The 21,848-nt window shown below is 53.8% G+C and overlaps 2 protein-coding genes across 3 annotated transcripts in view; both read left to right on the forward strand.

Annotated features, from left to right (window-relative positions):
- PIP5K1C (phosphatidylinositol-4-phosphate 5-kinase type 1 gamma) overlaps positions 1–11,849 on the forward strand; it is a gene marked incomplete at its 5' end in the record, with an annotated part of 46,329 nt that extends 34,480 nt beyond the window's left edge. Inside the window, 9 exons of one of the 2 annotated variants that reach the window (XM_082011125.1) lie at positions 127–175; positions 1,173–1,257; positions 1,627–1,788; positions 2,757–2,895; positions 3,187–3,219; positions 5,655–5,759; positions 6,045–6,177; positions 7,949–8,023; positions 10,321–11,849. In XM_082011125.1, the coding sequence (XP_081867251.1) occupies positions 127–175; positions 1,173–1,257; positions 1,627–1,788; positions 2,757–2,895; positions 3,187–3,219; positions 5,655–5,759; positions 6,045–6,177; positions 7,949–8,023; positions 10,321–10,446 (907 nt within the window). In that variant the 3' untranslated portion in view covers positions 10,447–11,849. The remainder of the gene's footprint in view (positions 1–126; positions 176–1,172; positions 1,258–1,626; positions 1,789–2,756; positions 2,896–3,186; positions 3,220–5,654; positions 5,760–6,044; positions 6,178–7,948; positions 8,024–10,320) is intronic. The other variant, XM_082011126.1, reaches the window with a different exon arrangement.
- Positions 11,850–15,465: 3,616 nt separating this feature from the next.
- On the forward strand, positions 15,466–21,848 carry CACTIN (cactin, spliceosome C complex subunit; the record flags this gene model as incomplete). Its single annotated transcript, XM_082010966.1, has 10 exons — positions 15,466–15,623; positions 16,129–16,618; positions 18,187–18,282; positions 18,764–18,909; positions 18,994–19,156; positions 19,287–19,404; positions 19,656–19,848; positions 20,203–20,325; positions 20,493–20,761; positions 21,269–21,848. The coding sequence occupies 10 exons, from the start codon at positions 15,466–15,468 to the stop codon at positions 21,757–21,759; spliced, it is 2,247 nt and encodes a 748-aa protein (XP_081867092.1). The 3' UTR covers positions 21,760–21,848.

Genomic DNA, 21,848 nt, shown 5'->3' on the forward strand with positions numbered 1-21,848 from the left:
AAGCTACACTCCAGATGAAGGAGGAATCATTAGCAGCTTAGTGATCTCTCCTGTGTGGGGTATGAAAGATATAAAGTATGTGCCTGAATCTGTCTTTCTTTCTCTCCACTTCTCCGCTGGAATTAGGTTCATCAAGAAGCTAGAACATACCTGGAAGGCCCTTGTCCATGACGGGGTGAGTACAGAGGCAGGAATTATCCAGGACTCGGCAGGATTACATGCCTTGGTTTCATTTATGCTAGTTGGTGCTGATTACCTTGCTGTTTATCGTGCCCAAACTGGCACAGTTGAAGCTGATGAAAGGAATAGTTCTTGCCTCTTAAGCCTCCACAGTGATGTAGTGCCGCTTATTCCCAATCAGGTTGTCTTGCTCACTCCACCTCCTCACATGTTTAGCTGTCATGCTACCAGCTTTCCTCCTCTGCTCCCATCTGTCTTTTTCCTCCTCCCCATGATACCAGGAGCTGTACGCACAAGGCGCATGCATTCATTTGTGTCAGGGAGCCCTGCGTTTGCTCTCTTTGGTGACTGACTGTGTTTCCACTTCAGTGAGTTATCTGTTAATAAACCCCTTTCAGTGTTTCCTCACTGTCTTGTCTCCTGCAGCAGCCAAGTGCATGTTTAGGAAAGAGCAACTTTGGATGTGGAAACTATTTTTCAGTATTGCATAGCGTAGCTTCCCTTAAATAATAAGGCAAAGGAAATGTGTAGATGCCAAGTCATAGTAGCACAGTTGAATATCAGAAGCAGAGACAGCTTCAGCTTTACTATTTCAAACAAAAAGTGCAAAACATTTGAAATGTATGGAGACCTTTGGCTGAATTTTGGTGTCCATGTCTTTTGGAAAGGTATCCAGGTATGCTTTGAATGTCAGTCAGCAATGCCAGAAGAAATTTCATGTATGTAGTCAGGACAATATTTGAAAAATCCAGGAAATCACCAAAATTCATTATAAAATTACAGCAAGAATATAATCAAATGCAATCAAATCAAAGGCAATGCTTCAGGCCTATTTATAGCATTAATCAGATCATTTCAGTTAAGCCTTTCCACTTTAAGGGTCTGTCAGTGCTAAATGTTGGAATAAAAAAAAAAAGACTGCATTGGTTGTTACAGAAATTCTGCCTTGAGGGATAATTTTAAAATTAAACAATTGCTTCTTGCCTTTGTAGGACACAGTGTCAGTACACAGACCCAGCTTTTATGCAGAGAGATTCTTCAAGTTCATGACCAACACAGTATTTCGAAAGAATTCTTGTAAGTAACTAGTCCAAGAGCTGTTGCCCTTGTGATGTGGGAGAGGCAGAGCCTTATCTCCATCTTGCTGCTTCAGTTCATGTGGAGAGTTTCTGGGCTGGAGTAAGAGCAGACTTTTCTGCTGCAATATAGAGCAAAGGTGGGGTTTGCAAAGCCCTCTGCTTGTCACAGCTTGCTTTTGGTCTGCTCAGACTCCCACCCAGGAGCTCTCCCTGCAGCCTGACTCAGGCTCAGTCCTTTGGAGATGGCACTTGCAGAGTGTGTATGTGTGTCAGAGGGCAGAGGCCTCTCTCTATGAAGGGAAAAGTGCCTTTGCTGTGACAGTAGTTGGTGGTGGTAATTTCATCTTCTCTTTCACTCTTCATCCAGCTCTGAAGTCATCTCCCTCAAAGAAAGGGCGCAGTGCCTTGCTAGCTGTCAAGATGGCTGGTCCAACAGCTGCATTTTCAGCTAGCCAGCTTCCCTCTGAAAAGGACGAAACACAGTATGACCTTCGTGCGGCCAGGAGTTACCCCACACTTGACGATGAAGGTAATGGTCTTGTTTGGTGGCTGGTGACTGCGTGATTACCCTCTCTTTCCTAGAAGTTCCTTAGGATCCTCCCCTGTTCTCGTCAAGTTCCCCACTGTGCACCAACCACGTCTTCCTTGATGGGTAGCTCTTCATTGCATGTCTTGCTGTGCTTTGCAGGTGCTAAACTTAACCAGGACAGGGGAGAAGGTAAGAGTGTATTGTTTTGTCACAGCACCAACAGTTAGTTGATTGGGGAAGCAATGCCTCTGCATTGAAGACAACCAAATCCCTTCTTTGCAGCACTGTATGATTCTGCAGTAAAAATGGTCACTTGTGTTACTGCTGCAAGGCAGCCACTGCCAACTGGCACCAGCAGTCATAGCCCAAAAGCGATCAGAAAGTTGAATTTTCCACCCTTTAAAAAAAAAAAGGCTGGGGGATGGCAACTGGGACTGAAGGACTGTCATGACAGTGTTTGGACAGTTAAAAGGGGCAAAATCTTGCCATTGAAAAAAAGGTGAATGGCCTAGTACTGTTGGTGCCTTTTCATCACTCTCATCTGGGCTGGATTTACTGAAGAATGGTGAAGGACAAGCTCCTTGAGTGCATAGATGTTAGATTTCTACCTATGCAAAGCAGTGAGCACTTCTTAATTCACTTGGATATTCATCCCTGGTGATCCAAGCCTTTAATCCACCTTTGGTGACCAGTGAGATATCTTCACTGGCATTACAATTCCTGTAGCATCTGTCTGTTGTGCTGGAAATGGTGCTTACTGGCTCTCTCTAGAGGATGCCTTGCCGTGTTGCGTTCGTGAACCCAGCTAAATTTCTTGCCCCTTTGTGGTTTTAAGTGACCAGTCCCAGTGAGGGTGTGCAGGGTCATGGTGGAACAGCCTCACACAGGGCTGATGTAGGTAAGGTGTTGGTGTTTGACCTACTCATCCTTTTCCTGCATCTCTCCTGCCCTCCACTCCGGGCCAGCAGGCAGGCCAGACCTGCTACCCTGCACACCTCCTTCCTTTGAAGAAGCTACCACAGCCTCCATAGCCACGACACTATCTTCAACATCTCTCTCTGTTCCCGAGCGATCCCCTTCGGAGACTTCGGAGCAGCCCAGGTACAGGTGAGGACAGCACTCATCCCCTGCTCCCACTGGAGTCAAGCCACTGCTGTTCTTTGTGCTGCAGATCTCGGCATGCTGCCCTATGCTCTAGAATGCTAATGACCGATTTTAATTAAATATCTCCTGGGAGCAAGCAGACACAGCTTTGATGGAATTAATTATTGCTGGGAGAAGTGTCAGCTGTTAAGCAGAACATCTCCCTCATAGGGTGGGGAGTTAGATTTGGGGGTAGTTTAGGATTTCTGTCTTGAATCGCTCCTCAAACTTTACTATTCTGTTTTTTTTCTGCAGGAGGCGCACACACTCCTCAGGGCAGGATGGCAGGTGAGAAAAGTGTCTCTTCTCTTGTGCTGCTGCACAGAGACCTCACATTTGTCCCTGTGCAAAGGTCTTTGGAAGACGGAATGTGAATCTTGGCAGCCCCAAGATTTTGGCATGGTCCTCTGCAGGATTATGAGCTTCTTCCTGCAATCAAATGATCCCCCTTTCTTACACAGAATTTTCCTTACAAGCAGATCTCTCAGTGCTTTGCAAGGAATCTTAAATATTTACCCCTGTTATTTGATGGGAAAGGGGACAACCAAGTTGTCGAAATTTACCCACCCAACCAGCACCAGAATCAAGGAAGGTCATTTATGTCCCCCTTTTGGGTAAGCGAGCCTTAAGAGCAGGAACGTTCCTCCTCTGTGTGCCTCGGTACGATGGGTGTGAATATGGGAAAGGGATTTGACTTTGCGAGGCACTGAGCACCCTTAGTCCCCATAGAAGTAGCTTCCAGTGTTTTCAGAAACTCGGGTACTTTGAGGGTTTTTTTCCCCTCCTGTGGCGATAGGTGGCTCGGAGCCAAGGGCAAGGGAGGACAAAAATCCCCTACTGCATAGGGATGTCTGGATTTAGAGGCTCATATCATACCTCGCATATTTTAGCACCAGTAAAAATGACCTCATTGCTTGTGTCAGTGGGATCATGCTGCTGATTCTGCCCTAGATTTCCAGGATATCTTTTAAGTCTTGTAGGTGCAGACTTGCAGAAATGCACATCAGAGACTCGGGCTTGGGATATGCCATAGCCAGAGGAGCTGCTGGACAGGCAGACGTCTGTTCTCTCTGCAGTCAGTGTTTGGTGCTTTAGAGGAAGGCAAGGACTTTGGTAGATGAGGGTTTGCACCATTTTACAGACAACTCCCCTCATTCCTTGCTTTTAGTGATTTGCTGAGCTTCAGACCACATACACTGTGAAAAAAATCTCTTTCAGTGTTAATGAAAATACCTCTGGATGCTGCATGTCACTGAATCCCGGTAAATTCCTGTCACTGGAGGGTGAGGACCTACTTGCTGTTGATTTGCAGCACCTGCTGAAGTGTCAGGGACCTGTGAAGCGCCTCACCTCCTGGAAAATCTGTTGTCTGAAATCCATGAAAATTGGAGACTTAAACTCAGGCACCAGTGGTGGGACCCATTTGGCAAAATGCAGTGACTTCACCCGAGTTACTCCAGACTCCCTCAGTACCTAATGGAGGGACCTGCTGTAGGATGTGACTGCTCTTCCAGAAATAGGTCAGGTGAATCATGTCCTAGAAGTGACTGTGTCCCTGGACCATACAGGGAGTTTAGCAGCTTGCTCAGAAGTAGATCTGTCTGTCACTGATTTGCCACCGCTACAACCACCCCACACAAGTGTGGCCACCTTTGCTATTTTTTGCCTAGTTTCTTCATTTCTGGTGCTGGTGTCTGTGTGCCCTTTCCAGGGGAGCAGGACCTGTGTATTTGCAGAGCACTCTGTGATCCCCTGGTGAAAGCCAGTGCAAGAACAACGTTATTAAAGCATGAAATTACATTCCTGAGCCGAAATGAAAAAGACCTTATCCAATTTGCTCAAGAATATGTCACACCTCTGACTATTCTAATCTGCTGGGGAATTCCCTCTGGGTTTCAGAGATCCATCCCTGTGAGGAGGAGAGGAGCAAGATCCCTGGCACCGAGCTGGGCAGGAGTGCCGCCTGCTGGCTTCGGCTCCCAGCCAGGGACAGGGCAGAGCAGGACGGTACTGCCAGTGAACCTGGAGCTTGTCCTTTCTCCGAGACTGGGCCCTCAGCTTCACGAGCGCCTGCTCCTTGCTCCCATGAGGAGGCAGCCCTGCTAGCACAAGCAATTACTTTAATAACATGAGGCATTAAATTGAAGACTGTCACAAACAGCTCCTGAGCATGCAGATAAATCTGATGTTAACCCTGCAGCATGCTTGGGCAGTTTTGGTGCGCTGGGAGTCTTGGAAGAGGTTGGAGGCTTTGGCCCTTGTGCAGTTGATAGATAATGCCAGGCTAACTTTGGATGCAGGTTTTCCCTGGAGGTCAATTCTCCTCTTTCCTCCCGTACTCCATTTGACACTGCCCGTCTTTTCTGCAGCACTGGCTAATTAATCCCTTTCCTGTTGTCCTCTTTTCCCACCTCATTAGTCTTGAGCACTGCAGTCTGACAGAACTGACTCTTTTGCCTGGGAGTTTTGGTTATCCAGATCCTCAATCCTGGGAGGTCTGATGGCTCCCTCTGAGCCGAAATCAACAGCTCGGTCTGTGCCGGCAGCTCGGTGCCGTGAGTGGCTGGCAGCAGGCAGGGCAGACCAGCACAGCTCACTCCTGTGGGAACTGCGGTGCAAGAGTCTGGGCTGACTCAAATCTGATTCAGGCTGACCTGAAATTGAGGACTCTGCATAACTAGTGCCTCACTGAGCCTTTGGGCCTGTCTCTGTTCGGTTTCCAGGTCACATGAGGAGGTGCGGGTTGAGGAGGAGCTTCAGCAGATCAGTGTCGAGCTGGAGCCCAAGTGTGATGTTGAGATTGTAGCTCCTGAAGAAGATGACAAAGAGTGAGTGTTTTGGAGCGTTGGGTAGCTTTGTGGAGCCCTGCCTGCTGTCATTTGGTCTGTGGCAACTTGTGCTGGAGGCTGACTTTGTAGGGCACCAGCTTTCCTGGAGAGCTAGGTGCTCCCCCAGACGCTTCAGTGAAGCTGAGCACTGTTGCTTCTGACCTGACCTGATCTTTCTGGATGTGACAGCAGAGCATCTTCAGCTCCTCTGTAATAAATCATACAGTCTTGCTTGCTCTTTTTCTGATTGCAGTGACTAGACTGTCATTTCTTCCCCCCCTCCAGAGAGGCAGCTTCTTCAGCCTGTGCCATTGTAACATCCACAGCTGCAATAGAGGTGGAGACGGCCAGCCAGGCCTCTGAACCAGCCAGCCAGGCCTCGGATGAAGATGACGTGCCAGTCACAGACATATACTTTGTAAGACATCTTCTCCACCTGGCCTGTTAGGGGTGTGATGGGAAAGGTTGGACGAGTCTCAGTTTCATGCAGTTGGGTGCAGGGCATGTCTGCACCATGCTGTCTTCGTGTTGAGCACCTTGAGATCTTATAGCTGGTTTTTTGAATGCAGGGAACTGGATTAACCCCTGGAGTACTCAAAACAGCAGGTAGTGGGGCTCAAAGGGGTGGTGCTGCTGCTGTGGATGTAGCTGTAGGTGTGCTGCTCTACTTCCAAGCACAAGCACGGAAGGGCTTATCTAGGCCAGCATGTTCACTCCCCGGACAAGTCAAGGTGAATGTAGGTGCAACTGGGAGGCTCCTCCTTCCTTAGCCAGAGAGCCCAGCTGCTTTCCTGAACACAAACGTGCCGTAGCGGCCTGGAGCCAGAAGGGAGGTGGTTGCAGTGGGGCTGACCTCGGGCTCTGGTGAACTCTGGCTTTTCCTTTCCCTGCAGGCAGATGCATTAGGTGATGCAGTGGAAATCTAGTGCTGAGACAGGGAGTAAGTGAGGTGGTTGCCGGTTGGCAGCAGAGTGCTGTGGAGCCTGGCGCTGTGTTCCTCAGTCAGCTCTCACAATGTCTGAGCAGCTTCTGCAGACCAGAGAAGAGCTTTTAGCAACATGTACCTGCGTCGTGGACTCCCAGAGCAGAGCTGAGGGTCTGACCCATGAGAGCTCTCCCCTATTCCCAGGCACAATGGAACCTTCTCATTAAAAGAGGTGCTCAGCTTCTTCCTGCTCTGACTTGTTGCTGTTGGTTATATGGTGATGGAGATGAGCTGAGCCCTTGTGATGAGCTCCTTCAGGCTAACCTAAAAATGGCAATGTTTGCCTTTCCCTGTGCTTGTGTGACTCTGCTGCAGAGCTGCTCACTCGTTGCCGAGTCATTCCGAGGCTTGTGTGAGCTGTGGAAGGGATCAGCTCCATTTTAAAAGCTTGTCTGTTTGGGTTTTTATGCATGCTGTTCAAAATGCAAACAGCTCCCTCTAACACTAGCTGCTCTTTTTTTGCCTGTGGATGGCAGCTCTGTGCAAGTTGCCTGCAGATACTGCCTGCTCCACTGGCAAGTGTTTTCTAGCAAAGGTCGGCTTCTCTTCCTCCCTGTCCCTGGGCATATGGACTCCACCACAACTTGAGGGGCATCTCTCTATCTGGAGGAAACCATCTGTGTGCAGCGTGTGCTCACAGAGAGCATGACTGAATGCTCATCAGCATTTCATACTTCATCTAAGTCCTTGAGTTTTGCATTAAATGTGTGTCGTGTGCTGTGGAGTGTTTGTCACTGCTGGGATGAAGGGAAAAGCTGATTTGGGTTTCCACGGGCACTCTCCTTGGAAAGCCACTTGAGCTGGAGCTCAAGTGAGGCTGCACCAGAGTGCAGCAGGGCTTGGACCACAGCTGGTCTCTTGCAAGAGTGCTCCAGGGGTGATGGTTGGTGCAGGGATGCTGTGCACAGAGGATGATTTGTCAAGTCCCAGGGGACTGTAATTTCAGATTTGGAAGTCTGCTTCTGAAAAGGAGAGCACTTTATCCTCCTGTTCACCCATGGGGGAATAAAGGTGCAGAGATTGTGGCAGGGCATGGGTGCCACTCTTCCCACGCACGGCTTTCCTTTCTGCTGATCCGTTCAGGCTTGGTTTGCGCAACCTCTTGTTTTTTGCTTTTGTCTTTCATCCTCTCTTTTACATCATCCTTTTTTCCCTCTGTTTCCTTTGTTTCCTTTCTCACTTCACTTGCCCTGGGGCCATCCAGTTCACAGATGGGAGGTACTGGATTTACTCTCCCCGCCAGCGCAGACTCCGAACCACCTCGCTTTCTTCTGGGATTGTAAGTGAACATGCTAGCACGTAAGGGAGCAGAGCTGCAGCTTTGAAACACTGGGGCCAGCACGCCACTTGCCTTGGTGGCTCTGTATTCTGTGGCCTGTAGGAACCAGCCCAGCAGAAACCAGGGAAGCATATCAAAATCACAAATGGATCTCCATGTAGGATCCTACAGAAACACAGGCTCTGCCCTGCTTTTCTGCAGGCTGGTGACACAGTTCCTGCCATGGGCTGGGCTGCAGTATCACCCAGCCCTTGGACAAACTTGTAGGCACCAGACCTGGCCAAAAAGGCACCTGAACCTTTGTAGGTAATGTTAGGCTTGGCTCCCTTGGCCCAGGAAGCTAAACAGAGTTCCAAAGAGACCATTAAGATGTTTTGAAGCTGCTAAAAATCCAATTGCAGATATAACCTCTTAGGCTTGTGACTGGTAGTCTTTCTGGTGGCTGGGATAGTGAGCAGCTCATAAAGCCAAAGGAGTTAGGAGTTGCTGCTGGGTTAGGGATGGTTTCTCCTCTCTCTTCTCAACATCACTCATGTCCTCCCTCCTTACTGCCGGTTTTCTGTGAACAGTGAGGGTTTTCCTTTCCCTTACAAAAGATGCAGGGAGGCAGTTGAGCATTTAGGGGCTGAATCCAGAGCTCAGACTGCTCAAGGTCTCCCTTCCCAGGCTTTGGGAGAGCTGATGTCCTCAGAGGGTAATGGCAGTGCTGTCAGAGCCTCAGTACAAGCATTTGTATAGCGTGGTCCTCCCAGCACCTGCCCTTTTGGTACCAGGCAGGGGAGCAGTGGAGAGGGCATCAGGCACGGTGTGTAGGGAAGCAGGGGCAGTAGCATGCTCCTGGTCGTGGCTGATGGCATGAGGAAAGTGCTGCACCTATGTGGACCAACAGGCAACCCCTCCCGGTGGCTCTTCCTGCCCCCTTGGCTGGGTTTGGCTGCACCGGAAGGGTTAATACCAAGCACCAGATGCTCCTTTATCTCCACGCTGTTTTTGCAGCTCCCTGCCTGCATCTGAGCTCCTAAAAAGGCTGGCTGGAGCATGCAGTTCAGTCAGGACGAATGAAAAACAGGATGTGGGGCAGGTTTTATGCAGTGTTGAGCTTTCCTGCACCTCTAGCAGAGCTCTGTAAGAAGCTCCAGGCAAGGGTTTCTCTTCCTTCCTCCCAGCGGTCTCTGCTAGTGTAGCTGCAATTTTTGATGGGGTTCAGCATGCAGAGTCCAGTGCTTCAAAGCTCCTCTGGCTTCTTGTAGTTTCTCGTACATCGTAGACTGTTACACTTGGTTCCCGGGCTAGGACCCCCCCCAAGACTTCTTCTAAGTACTTCTTCCAGTTCCATTTCTCTTCCTTTGCAAACCTCAGGCTGAGTCAAAGGGGGCAGTTCTCTCTCTCTGGGAAGCACCTCTGGAGCCAAAAGAGCCCATTTGCAGTGGAAGTGGATACCCCCTGGGGACACTGGAAGGAGGCACCAGCCCTTGAAGCTGCCTGGGCTTCTCTGCTGTGGCACAGCAGAAGTGTGTTTTGTCACACTGATGCGCAGTGCTTTGATAACCAGCTCCCTTGATGCATATCCCCTTCCTCCTCATTCTTTCCAAGATCCTGTTGTGTTTTGCCCCCTTTGTTGTACTTGTTCCCATCACCCCAACTGTCTCCAAGACTCTCAGTGATAACTGTTTCCTTTCTGTGGCCACCATCCACCATGGTCTAACCCACTCATCTGCTGCCTTGCTTGGCCTGCAGGGAAGGAAGGCACAGCAAAACCGGATCAGGTTTCACTGTAAAACCCCTCCTGGACACCAGAGGTGCCAGCTTGTAGTGTGCACAGGGCTCAGGAAGCAGGGGCTTGAGAGCTGGGAGCGGGTAGCGGGAACAGAGAGCTCTGTCACTGCCCTTAGGTAAACCACTTTCCCTGTCTCTTGGTTTCTCTGGAGTCAGGGTGATGCTATGGCAGGGAGCTGAGGTTTCCCTGGTCTCTCAAAAGCTCTAAAAATCTGTCCCTGCAAGAGGAGAGGCTGTGCCATCCCCACTGCAGCTGGAGCAGGGCCTAATGTCAGCTGCTGGTGGGCTGTCCTGTGTCCCAGCTGGTAGGGAGCAGGTATGTACTGAGAATGAGGAAGGCTTCTCTGCTGGGAGCTGGCACTGAGCTCAGTTCTCCCCCTGCAGGTGGACAGCTGTTCTTACTGTATTGTTTCCTACTCTTTTTATTTTCTCCTTTTATTTTTTTCCTCTTCTCTTCTTTGCTCCCTGCTCTGCTGCTGCTCTCCTTGCATTCTCCCCACCGTCTCTGGCCACTCTGGCAGCCGACAGACGAGAGGAGTTGGGTTTACTCCCCGCTCCACTATAGCACTCAACTCCACTCTGTCTCCGATGAGGAGAGCGATACAGTAAGTGTACGAGAAACGTGTGCCGGGTGCCTGGTGGGTTGAGGTCGGAGCTTGCGCTCCCTCTGCAAGGTCAGCTTGCAGAGGGAGCCACTGTGGCCTCTGCGCAGCATGGGGCTCTTGCATGGCTGCAGCAGAGCCGTGCTGCATCTTGGATCAGCTCTGTGGTAGCAGGCAGGATCTGCACTGGCAGAGACCTGGTCTGCTCAGCCAGGGTTGTGGCTTGTTCCGAATCGTTTGGTGCAGTGAAAGCTTTGGGGAGCTGAAGTTCTCCAGTCGTGTGAAACAAACAGCCTTCTCTCTTCACACCTGTGTTGATTCTGGGGAGTTAGCTGGGCTGAGACCTAACTGAACGCAGGGCGGATGTTGACTGTTTTCTCTGCCTCTTGCAGTAATCTCTATGCAGACACAGAAGCCCCAGAGAGCAGCGATTCCCTCTGCAGGTCGATGTGTTCCCTTTTCGTTGATGCAGCCGTTCCAGTGGGATGGGGAAGAGCTTGCTGACACCAGTATTGCTGCACTGCAGGATCCCGGGCACTGCATTTCAGAATGGAGCAAAACTATAACCGTGTATTTCTACTTGTCCCAGATGTGGGCAGCAAAGAAACCACCCGCTCACCCGCAGCTCCCAACGGAGACATCCAGCTGGGTGTAGAGAATCCTGGGTAGTAACACAGTGTTTTCCAGACGTGCACTACCGTAGCTACCTATCCATGTGTGATACTGTGAACCTTTTTAATTTTTTAATCATGTATTTATTTCTTTTATCTTTGCACAGAGACAGCACAAATGTGCTTTTTTTTAAACATTTAGTTTACTGCACTTTTTTCTTTTTTTTTGTTGTTGTCGTCATATACTTGTGCATCAAAGGAGTGTGAGACCTCACTGGAGAATTGGTAGCAGCACGTTGCTGGGGAGGGCAGGGGCCGGAGTGGCTTCATCTGAGGCAGCACCATGGTCTAACCAACTGATGGAGTCGAGAGGTTTAAGGCTGTCTAGGTTCTGCCGTGGTTTTGCCGAGTGACCTAAGGCAAGTCACTTAACCACTCTGTGCCTCGGTTTCCCCTGTGCTAATGGGTGTACAGTACCCACTTCCGTTAAAGCACTCAAACCCTGGGATGAAAGGTGCTATGTAAATGCAATGTATTAAAGGCCATTGAATAGAATTGCTCCCATGTTACAGTAGTCCAAAGTAGCCATGCCAATTTACTTGGATTCAAAAATCGCTAGTGACTTTTATTGATCTGTAACACTGTGCGGGGGAAGCAAACAATTCCTGGCAACAGTGACGTGGTCACCTTGGCTCCCCTCCGGATGTCGTGATCGGTTCAGCCTTCACAACGTGCTGCGCTGCTGCATCACCCCGTCCCTCTGTGCTTGGAGTCCACGCTTCATCTTACTGGCTGCCGCACCGCCACCTGCTCCAGACACACAGGCATGGACAGATGAGAACTGTGCCCCTCCAGGGACCAGCTGCGCTGGACTGCGAGTTCCCCAGTCTGGCCGGCCCCTGGTGTGGCTTGTCTGGACACTGCATCCTACTGGAGCCACTTAGCACCTTGCATGCTCATGGATATATCTGACCGCCTAGTATTTGGGGGTCACCAATATTGGGTTCACACGTATCCTCTGTACCTGAGGGCAGTCAGGGAGGTGCATGCATGTCCACACACTGGAGGCAGAAGCAAGAAGCCTGGCTCTGGCCCCCTAATTGCACCAGGCGGTATTGTGTTCATTGACTCTGTTGGACAAAAAGCCGGGTGACTGGGATGTTGCCTGTGGTAACAACTGCAATTGGAAATAGCTGCTTCGGATGTCAGTTTGCTTTTTGAGGGCTGCAAGGCTTTAGGCAAGAGGGTTTGGTGTTGCTGTGTAGTGTTGTCCATCTGTCAGGAGGACACACACCATAGCATTGTCTTGAACTCTCACAATCCCATCCTCATCTTCCAGAGAAGAAAAGAAATCCTTTAGACCAGAGGGAGCCAGGTCTTATTCATGTGCTTCACGAGCCTCACTTGAGAAAGAGGGTCAAAATCTCCTTATTCTTACTCCAATCTTCAGACTGTCCTTGGGATTCTTGTAAAGGATTGTGGAAGCGGGACCCTTCACTCAGGGCTCAGTTCCTCCCAGCCTATCTTCACAGCAGCACTCGGGTTAACTGAGGTCCCAGAAGGTAACTGGGCTAGTGCAATGTTCTGATCTTGGTGAGGATCTTCATGACTTGACGGTTTCTTGCCTTCTTCCCCCTTGCTTGTAGCTGCTGAAGGCTGTAAGGTGTGCATCTCTCGAGAGCACAGGCTGCGGATCTTGCAAGTTACTGCCATTAGATGTATTCACCAAATAATCTATCAAAAGTCTTTCAAGAAACTCTCCCCTTTCAGTCACTACTTGACAGTTCATTCACCCAGCCAGTAGCATTGCTCCATGACAGCCCCTGCAGCAGGCTCGGGAATGGCTTCTACTCCCCTCGTCTGCTCGTGCCAGTCCTGCCTGGGCTCCGCAGGCTGCCACGGCAGTGCTACGCGGGGCTCGGTAGTTTGGCAGAGGGAAGGCGGGAGGTGTGCAATACCTACAGACTAACCTGCCTCTGGGCTAAAAGCAAGAGGCTTCAAAATGCTAAAAATTCAGCCTTTGGGTTTTTTCCTCTAGAAGCGTGATACCATTTGTAGAGAGGCCAGAGGGAGCCACACACCTGCATCTTCAGATGTTGCTCTTGGGTGCCATGCTAGAGGAACGTAGCTCTGGGGAGGAACCTGGAAGGTTATGCTTGGGCTGTGTGACCTGAGGCCCGGCGGCCCTGGTACCACCTTGTTTGTGGGCTGGTGGGTTTAGCCTTGTCAGGACTTTCCAGCCAACTGAGATGAAGCATCTTGTTTAAGATGGTTTAAGCATCATGGATGGAGACTATTCCTTCCCCTCATTTTGGGGGTCTCTAAAGCTGGTTAGCATCTGTGCAGGGAGCATATGAGCCCCACCTTCATGGAGTATCTCAGTGAAAACTTCGCAGGCTGGAGCTGCACTTGGTCGCAAGAGACATAGGGGAACCCAGACCTTTTGCAGCATGTTCATTCCAAGCATTGTCGTTCCTCAAACGTTCAGGCTTTTTGAGACAATCCATGTGCAGTTCTGTAGTGCTGAATCTTTTGGAGTGAGCAGGTCTGGACATGGAGGGTTGGTCCTTGAGAGAGTATGTGCAAAGTTTGTCAACATGAGGGGACAGGAGGAAACTTCCTTTAGGGAGATGCTGATCTGAAACGGGTTTCAGCCTGCCCCTTTGCAGGCTCCCACATGCTCCATGCTGCGTGTCACCTACTGTCTGGTTAGCTTGGTGCTGGAGAACTGCTTGGCCTCCACTTCTCATGGAGGCTAAAAGGACCTTGGAGTTTAAAACCTGCTCTTAGCCCACCCCTCTGCACTGTGCTGCAGACCATGAAGCATCAGGGAGCTCTGGAGCATTTGCCAAATGTTGTTAATGCTGCCTTTGCAGGACATGCAGTCAGAGGAGGGCAGGAAAGAGCATCGGCCCTTTTTTGGGGAAAAGAACCATCACCTGTCTTTGGGCTGACTGTCCCTCCAGCTGTACTTCCAGCTCCTCTGGGACATAAGTTACCTGTACTTTCTTTGTCAGGGCTTTCACTGGTGGCAGGTGTTGTCCCTGATGTACCCCCTGCTCGCTACATCGCTCCAAGATTTGAGCAGAGCAGCCCTGCGAGACAGCTGCTTCCCATGTAGCTCTGTGTGCCACCACTCTCCTTCATCCCCATCATCCCAGCTGGGACCCTCAGCGCTGTAGGACATGTCCTGAACATTGGCTGGTGCTGAGGCTGCTGGTGAGCTTTTGGCTTGGGCTCTTGCCAAACTGCAGGTGCCTGCTGCCTGCCAGGTATGGATTTGGGAAGAGAAAACCGGCATCTCTCTCTGTGCTTGCTGTCAAGCTCCTGTAAAGGCTCTGCCCTTTGCAGGCATGCGTAGAGCAGGGGCATGGGGCAAACCAAGGAACTGGTGTGGAGAGCCCTGAATGTTCACGCAAGGGATCCAGCTTCTGGCCGCTCTTGCCTCCGCAGTGAGCGGCTTGGTCGCATGTGCCGAAATCGCACTTTGGGAAGCTTTCTAGTGAAGCCAGAGCACTCGTAGGTCTTGGCACAGGGCCAGCACCAGCACAGAGGTGTGTGCCTGGGCTCCATCCTCCCGGGTCCTTGCTGGGCTCCCAAACCATGGCAGGGCCTGGCATTCCCTCTTCTCTCGTTCCCAGCCGCTGTCGTGCTCCAGCTCTTTCCTAAAAGGACAAGGCAAAATCCTCAGCTCGGGTGTAGCGGATCACGTCTGATTTTTCTTTCTGTTGATGTCTACATTAGACCCAAGTATGTTCTGTCGGATGTTTGTATTCTCACTCATTTTCAGTGTCCGCTGTGTGCGTGCACCATGTAATGAATGTATGTGAGGTGGGGGGGGCTGGCGGCCCAAATGTGATGCCAACCCGCGGGTGTTGTCATGTTTCTCTTCTTTTTTTGGGGAGGGGGTTAAGTCATGAGCGCCTTTTTTCTTGTTCTTGGTTGTTTTGAGGGGTTTTTCCCCTCCCTTTTCGGGGAGACCTTTTTCCAGAGAACTGTAAATTGATGCTATCTGTCCTCGGCTCTGTGATAAAGCGTACTGCAGTCTGTGCTGTGCTCACGCCGGGCGGCTCTGCCTCCTCTCTCCCGCGCTTGCGGCCGCGCCCGACCCCGCTTCGGGGCTAAAAAGCAAGAGAAAAGCGACGGGACGGGAAGGGCGGGGGCGGGGCCGCCGCGTTCCACCGCCGGCACCTCCCGCCGGGGCCTCGCCGCGGAGCTGCCCCGCTGCCGCCTGCGCTCGCCGTGGCCCCGCGGAGCGGCCCCGGTGCCTCCGGGCTCGGGGGCAGGCAGGGGAGCAGGCGGGTGGGCAGGGGAGCAGGCAGGTGGGCAGGGGAGCAGGCGGGTGGACGGGCAGGCAGGGGAGCAGGCAGGCAGGGGAGCAGGCGGGCGGGCGGGCAGCCCTGCGCGCCTGGCGCTGCCGGAGGCCCCCGGGGCGGAGCCGCAGCGGCAGCCCATGGGCTCGGGGTCGCGCAGCCCGGCCCGGCGGCGGTCGCGCTCGCCGCGGCGGGAGCGGGACCGGGAGCGGGACCGGGAGCGAGAGCGCTCCGGCAGCCGGGAGAAGCGGCGGCGGCGCAGCCGGAGCCGGGGGCGCCGCCGGGAGCCAAGCTCGGGGTGAGCGGGCTCGGCTGGAGCGGCTGGGCCACGTCTGAGGGGGGACCGGGACCGCTGGAGTGGGGAGCCGGGCCTCGGTGTGCTGGGGCGCGGGGGGAGATCGGCCCCCGGTGTGGTCGGGGGCTCGGGCGGGCCAAACCAGGCCCCTCTCCCCGGCCCCGGTGCGCGGCTGGTGCGGAGGCGCTGGGGGAGCCCGGGTACGGGCGGGGACCGGGGGTGGCTCGTAATACGCCCGGGCTGATGAGCGGTTCGAAAAGTGTTGTCCGTGACGCAAAACCAGCCCCAAACCTGGGGCTTTGCTGGGGGCGCGGGGGGGGCAACTACCCCCATGGCAGTGTGTTGGAGCATTCTCGGCTCTGCTGGTAGCTCCGGCTGCGGCTTGGGTTGGTTCTTACCACGTCCGCAGCAGGGAAACGCGCTCACCTCTCCGCTCTGGAGCGCCCGTTGCCCAGCACGGAGCCAGTAACCATCTCCCAACTGAGACACGATTTTCCCCACACCCCAGCTCCGACTCTGGCAATGAGAGACAGAAATGGAAGAAGAAGAAAAGCAAGACCAGGGACCAGCACCATAAAAGCCAGAAGAAACACCGCTCACGGTCCCGGGGTCGCTCCTCTGGCTCGAGCTCAGAGTGTGAGCGAGACAAAAGGAGAGCCCAGAGCAGAGAGCGGCAGAGGAAGAGAGATGGCTCCAAGTCTTCTGTGTCCTCCATCAGTTCTCCCTCCCCGCCACGCTCCCGGGGTAGGGAAGAGACGGGGCAGCAGCTGAGCCTCCAGGAGCGCTTGAGGCTGAAGGAGGAGAAGAAGAAGCAGGCTGCACTCATGAAAGCCTTGGAGACGCCTGAGGAGAAACGGGCTCGCCGGCTTGCCAAAAAGGAGGCCAAGGAGAGGAAGAAGCGGGAGAAGATGGGGTGGGGAGAAGAGTACATGGGTTACACCAACACTGATAATCCCTTTGGGGACAACAACCTGCTCGGCACCTTCATCTGGAGCAAGGTGAGTTCTCCGCACCCACGTGTTGTAGGAGGCTGCTCAAAGGAGGTTGTGCCCCTGTAGCTGCCACAGAACAGGACGAGAGCAGTGGTGTGCCAGGGGGACCTTTGCTTGAGGGAGGAACCTATGTAACACTAAAAGCAGCCACATGAGAGCAAAGTGCTCGTCTAGGGCAGCAGCTGGCTGTTTCTGACAAGCTCAGTGGGGTTTTAGAATCACAGAATCATTAAGGTTGGAAAAGGTCTTTAAGATCATCAAGTCCAACCATCAACCCAGCACCCCCATGCCCACTAAACCATGTCCCCAGGTGTCACATCTACACATCTCTTTAAACACCTCCAGTGATGGTGACTCCACCACCTCCCTGGGCAGCCTGTTCCAATGCTTGACCACTCTTTCAGTGAAGAAATTTTTCCGTATATCCAGTCTAAACCTCCCCTGGCACAACTTGAGGCCATTTCCTCTCATCCTTGTTACTTGGGAGAAGAGGTCAACACCCACCTCGCCACAACCCCCTTTCAGGTGGTTTTAGGGAGTGATAAGGTCTCCCTGCAGGTTCCTCTTCTCCGGACTGAACAGTTCCCTCAGCCGCTCCTCATCAGACTTGTTCTCCATACCCCTCACCAGCTTCGTTGCCCTTCTCTGGACACGCTCCAGCACCTCAACATCCTTCTTGTAGTGAGGGGCCCAACTCTGAACACAGGATTCAAGGTGCAGCCTCACCAGTGCCGAGTACAGGGCACAATCACTTCCCTACTCCTGCTGGCCACACTAGTGCTCGTGCAGGCCAGGATGTTGTTGGCCGCCTTGGCCACAGGGCCACACTGCCGGCTCATGTTCAGCCATCTGTCAGCCAGCACCTCCAGGTCCTTCTCTGCTGGGCAACTCTCCAGCCACTCCTCTCCAAGCCTGTAGCATTGTGTGGGGTTGCTGTGACCCAAGTGCAGGACCTGGCACTTGCCAGTTGTGTGAGTTTTAACAAGGCCCTCAGCCCATCGATCCAGCCTGTCCAGATCCTTCTGCAGAGCCTTCCTACCCTCAAGGAGTTCAACACTCCCACCCAACTTGGTGTTTTCTGCAAATTTACTGAGGGAGCACTCTATCCCCTCATCCAGGTCATTGATAAAGATATTAAACAAGACTGGCCCCAGTAACTGAGCCCTGGGGAACACCGCTTGTGACCGGCTGCCAACTGGATTTAACTCCATTCACCACAACTCTCTCTCAGTTAACCCCTTTTTCCTGAAGACTGAGGTCTATAGCTAGGGGTGTGGGATGCAGAGGTGGGTCAGGGTGCAGGAGGGGGACCCAGACCTGCTGGGAGCTGCAAGCTGAGTGTTGGGCAGTGTTTACTGGTGTGGTAGTGCTCAGCAGATCAGGTGGGCTCCCTGGGCTGAGCCTGGGTTTCACTGAGGCACTTCAGGAGCAGGATTTGAGGGATTTGCAGACCTTCCATAGGATCAGAGCTTGCTAGAGCAGCAGAAGCGGGTGGATGTGGTGGTATTAGCTGGCTGGTGCGGGGCTGTAGAAGTCACTGGGTTTCATGGCTTCCTTTGGCCACTCTATTTCAGGCGCTCGAAAAGAAAGGGATCAGCCACCTGGATGAGAAGGACCTGAAGGAGAGGAACAAGCGAATCCAGGAGGACAATCGCCTGGAGCTGCAGAAGGTGGGATCAGATGTCCCCTCCCTCCCACCATCTGACAGAAAACTGGGCTGTGGACAGCCCAGTTCTCCCAGTTGCTCACCTGGAGTTTCCCCTGTTCTCACTGGGTGTGACCATAGGTTGTAGCGTCAGGGGGGCTACAGTATACTGACTTCTGCTATTCCAGGATGAGGAGACTCTTCTCTAGGGGTTGAGTCCAGCTCAGGAGGTGCTGAGGAGGACAAGTGCCGGGTCACAGCACCGAGGCACTCGGTTGTGCCTGTGTCCCCTGTCCTCCAAAGGGCTGGCAACGAGCAGCACGCAGCCCGGCCCCACTGGCCCACACTGGCTGTCCTTCCACGTTGCTCCTGGCTCCCCAGGAGCCTCGGGCTGATCGCAGGAGCTGAGGCAGCTCAGTGAGCAGGGTTATGGCAGCATCCTTCATCGCATGTCCTGTGTGTGTGCCCTACTGCATTGGCCTCACATCTCCCTCTGCCCCGGGCAGGTGAAGCAGCTGCGCCTGGAGCGGGAGAGGGAGAAGGCAATGCGTGAGCAGGAGCTGGAGATGCTGCAGCGGGAGAAAGAGGCAGAGCACTTCAAAACCTGGGAGGAGCAGGAGGACAACTTCCACCTGCAGCAGGCCAAGCTGCGGTAGGTGTGTGCCTTCGCAGGGACGGGCCTGCCAGGGAGCAAAGGATGGCAGGCACTGCTCGCTGTCCCTCTCCTCTCACCCAGGTCTAAGATCCGGATTCGGGATGGGAGGGCAAAACCCATTGACCTTCTGGCCAAGTACATCAGTGCAGAGGATGATGATCTGGCTGTGGAGATGCATGAGCCCTACACCTTCCTGAACGGCCTGACTGTCTCCGACATGGAGGACCTGGTGGAGGACATCCAGGTGCCCCCTCTGCCACCCCTGTGCTAGGGCTGGCTGAGGGGCGGCAGCTCAAGGCTTCCCCCCTCAGCTCTGCCTCCCTGCCCGTGGTGCAGAGCAGGTGCCTGATGTCCTGCTTGTCTCCTGCCTGCAGGTGTACATGGAGCTGGAGCAAGGGAAGAATGTGGACTTCTGGAGGGACATGACCATCATCACGGAGGATGAGATAGCCAAGCTCCGCAAACTGGAGGCCTCTGGGAAAGGAGGACCGGGTAAGCAGGAGGGCAGAGCCTGGTGTGGGTGTGAGGGGAGTGTGAGCAGTGGGTAAAGCAGGACATAGGGTCTGCCACATGCACTCGGGCTCACAGGGATTCTCTAGGATCTGCTGGATGGAGGCTGTGGATCTGGCAGCCATCCCCTGCTGGGGTCTCGCCTTCCACTGTTGGATGAAGCCCAGGAGGGCCTGGGTGAAGGCAGGCTGAGCGCTCAGAGACTGACTGGCCGCCCTTGCCTGTCTGTTCAGGGGAGCGTCGGGATGGCGTCAACGCCTCCGTCAGCTCAGATGTGCAGTCCGTGTTCAAGGGGAAGACGTACAACCAGCTGCAAGTGCTGTACCAGGGCATCGAGAGCAAGATCCGGGCAGGAGGACCCAACCTTGACATTGGGTACTGGGAGAGCCTGCTGCAGCAGCTGAAGGCTTACATGGCTCGGGCCAGGTGAGAGCAGGGACTGTCGCCTGGCCAGGGCTGTGGAAAGGGGCAGCACAGACCTCACTATGAGCAGAGCTGGAGAGGGACAAACCCAAAGTCGTTGGTGGAGGATTTTATACCTTTTCTGAGATGGTTGGATCTCCCAAGAGGATAGAAGGGTTGGACACTCAGTCCCTTTTCCAGCAGCAATGTTTACAGTGAGGTCTTCAAGAGGGAACCAAATTGGAGGGTTATTCAGCCCAAAACCATACAAAACACAGCAGATTTCTGCCCAGTGTGCTGGGTGTCACAGCTCTGGGCCATGTGGGCATGAGGTGGTTTGGCTGGGTGGGACCTGATGGCTCATTTCCTCTTTTGCAGGCTGCGGGAGCGGCACCAGGACGTGCTGCGCCAGAAGCTATACAAGTTGAAGCAGGAGCAGGGTGTGGAGAGTGAACCGCTCTTCCCCATCATCAAGCAGGAGCCGGCTTCCCCCAGCGACAGGTACACAGCCCTTTCCTGGGGGCAAGCAGCCATCCAGGCCTCTCTCACGGGGCACCCGGGACAGAAGGTGTAGCACTGTGCTCCCATCCTTCCATAGACAGACCTCAGGTGAGCAGAGAATAAGGGTACCATCCCCGTCCCAGTCCTCTCTTCTCTCTTCCTTGCAGGCTGGATCCAGAGGAGAGCGTTGTGGTACAGCCAGGGCCATCCTCGGAGCCGGAGGCTGAACAGGACACAGAGGCCAAAGGGGAGGCAGAGGGGGAGGCCGTGCTGATGGAGGAGGACCTGATCCAGCAGAGCCTGGACGACTACGACGCAGGGAAGTACAGCCCCCGGCTGCTGGGCACCAACGAGCTGCCCTTCGACGCCCACGTGCTGGAGGCTGACGAGGATATGCATCGGCTGCTGCTTCTGCGTCAGCAGCTCCAGGTCACAGGTAGGAGGCCCTCAGGCAGGCCCTGCGCCCGCCAGGCTCGCAGCCTGCCTGGCACAGGTTAAACCACAACCGTGTGCTTTGGGGAGCCGGGCTGGAGGGGGACACTGCCCTCAGAAAAGGGCAAGAGCTGGATCTGGAGCGTGCATCCAGAGCTGGGCTGGCAGAGGGGTGTTCCCAGGCAGCAAAGGGCGCTGTGGCCCAGACAGGAGCGGGGAGATGGGGCTCAGACGGCTGGTGTTCCCTGCGGGTACCTCTGTCAGGTCCTTCCCCACTCCCAGCCACACCACCAAGCTGTTCGGGCTGTGGACAAGTGGGAAGAGTGTTTTGGTCGAGTTTCCAGCAGAACTCAGCCCGGTGCCCACCCGCAGTCTGCAGGGCAGCGTGTCCAGCTGCGCATCCCCTGCCGCGCATCTGCTGCTCCATCCCTCTGCACGCCTGCGAGCAGTGTCCCCACAGCCCAGGCCTGGCTGGCGCTGCGGGACTGAACATCACCTCTCCTTCCTACAGGTGATGCCACCGAGAGCGCCGATGACATCTTCTTCCGTAAGGCCAAGGAGGGCATGGGCGCAGACGAGGCGCAGTTCAGCGTGGAAATGCCCCTCACGGGCAAGGCCTATCTCTGGGCTGACAAGTACCGGCCCCGCAAGCCCCGCTTCTTCAACCGGGTGCACACGGGCTTCGAGTGGAACAAGTACAACCAGACCCACTATGACTTTGACAACCCCCCTCCCAAGATTGTGCAGGGCTACAAGTTCAACATCTTCTACCCCGACCTCATCGACAAGCGCTCGACGCCCGAGTACTTCCTGGAGGCCTGCCAGGACAACAAGGACTTTGCCATCCTGCGCTTCCATGCCGGGCCACCCTACGAGGACATCGCTTTCAAGATCGTCAACCGTGAGTGGGAATATTCCCACCGCCATGGCTTCCGCTGCCAGTTTGCCAATGGGATCTTCCAGCTCTGGTTCCACTTCAAGCGTTACCGTTACCGCAGATGAGGGGCTGCTCCACTCCCCTCTGGACCCCTGGCACAGGGGGTGGGCAGGGCTGTCTCAGCCTCCATCACAGGCACTGTCCCAAGGCCTAT

This window comes from Phaethon aethereus (assembly GCF_964289735.1).
Source record: "Phaethon aethereus genome assembly, chromosome: 26".
In the NCBI taxonomy this organism is placed as follows: domain Eukaryota; kingdom Metazoa; phylum Chordata; class Aves; order Phaethontiformes; family Phaethontidae; genus Phaethon; species Phaethon aethereus.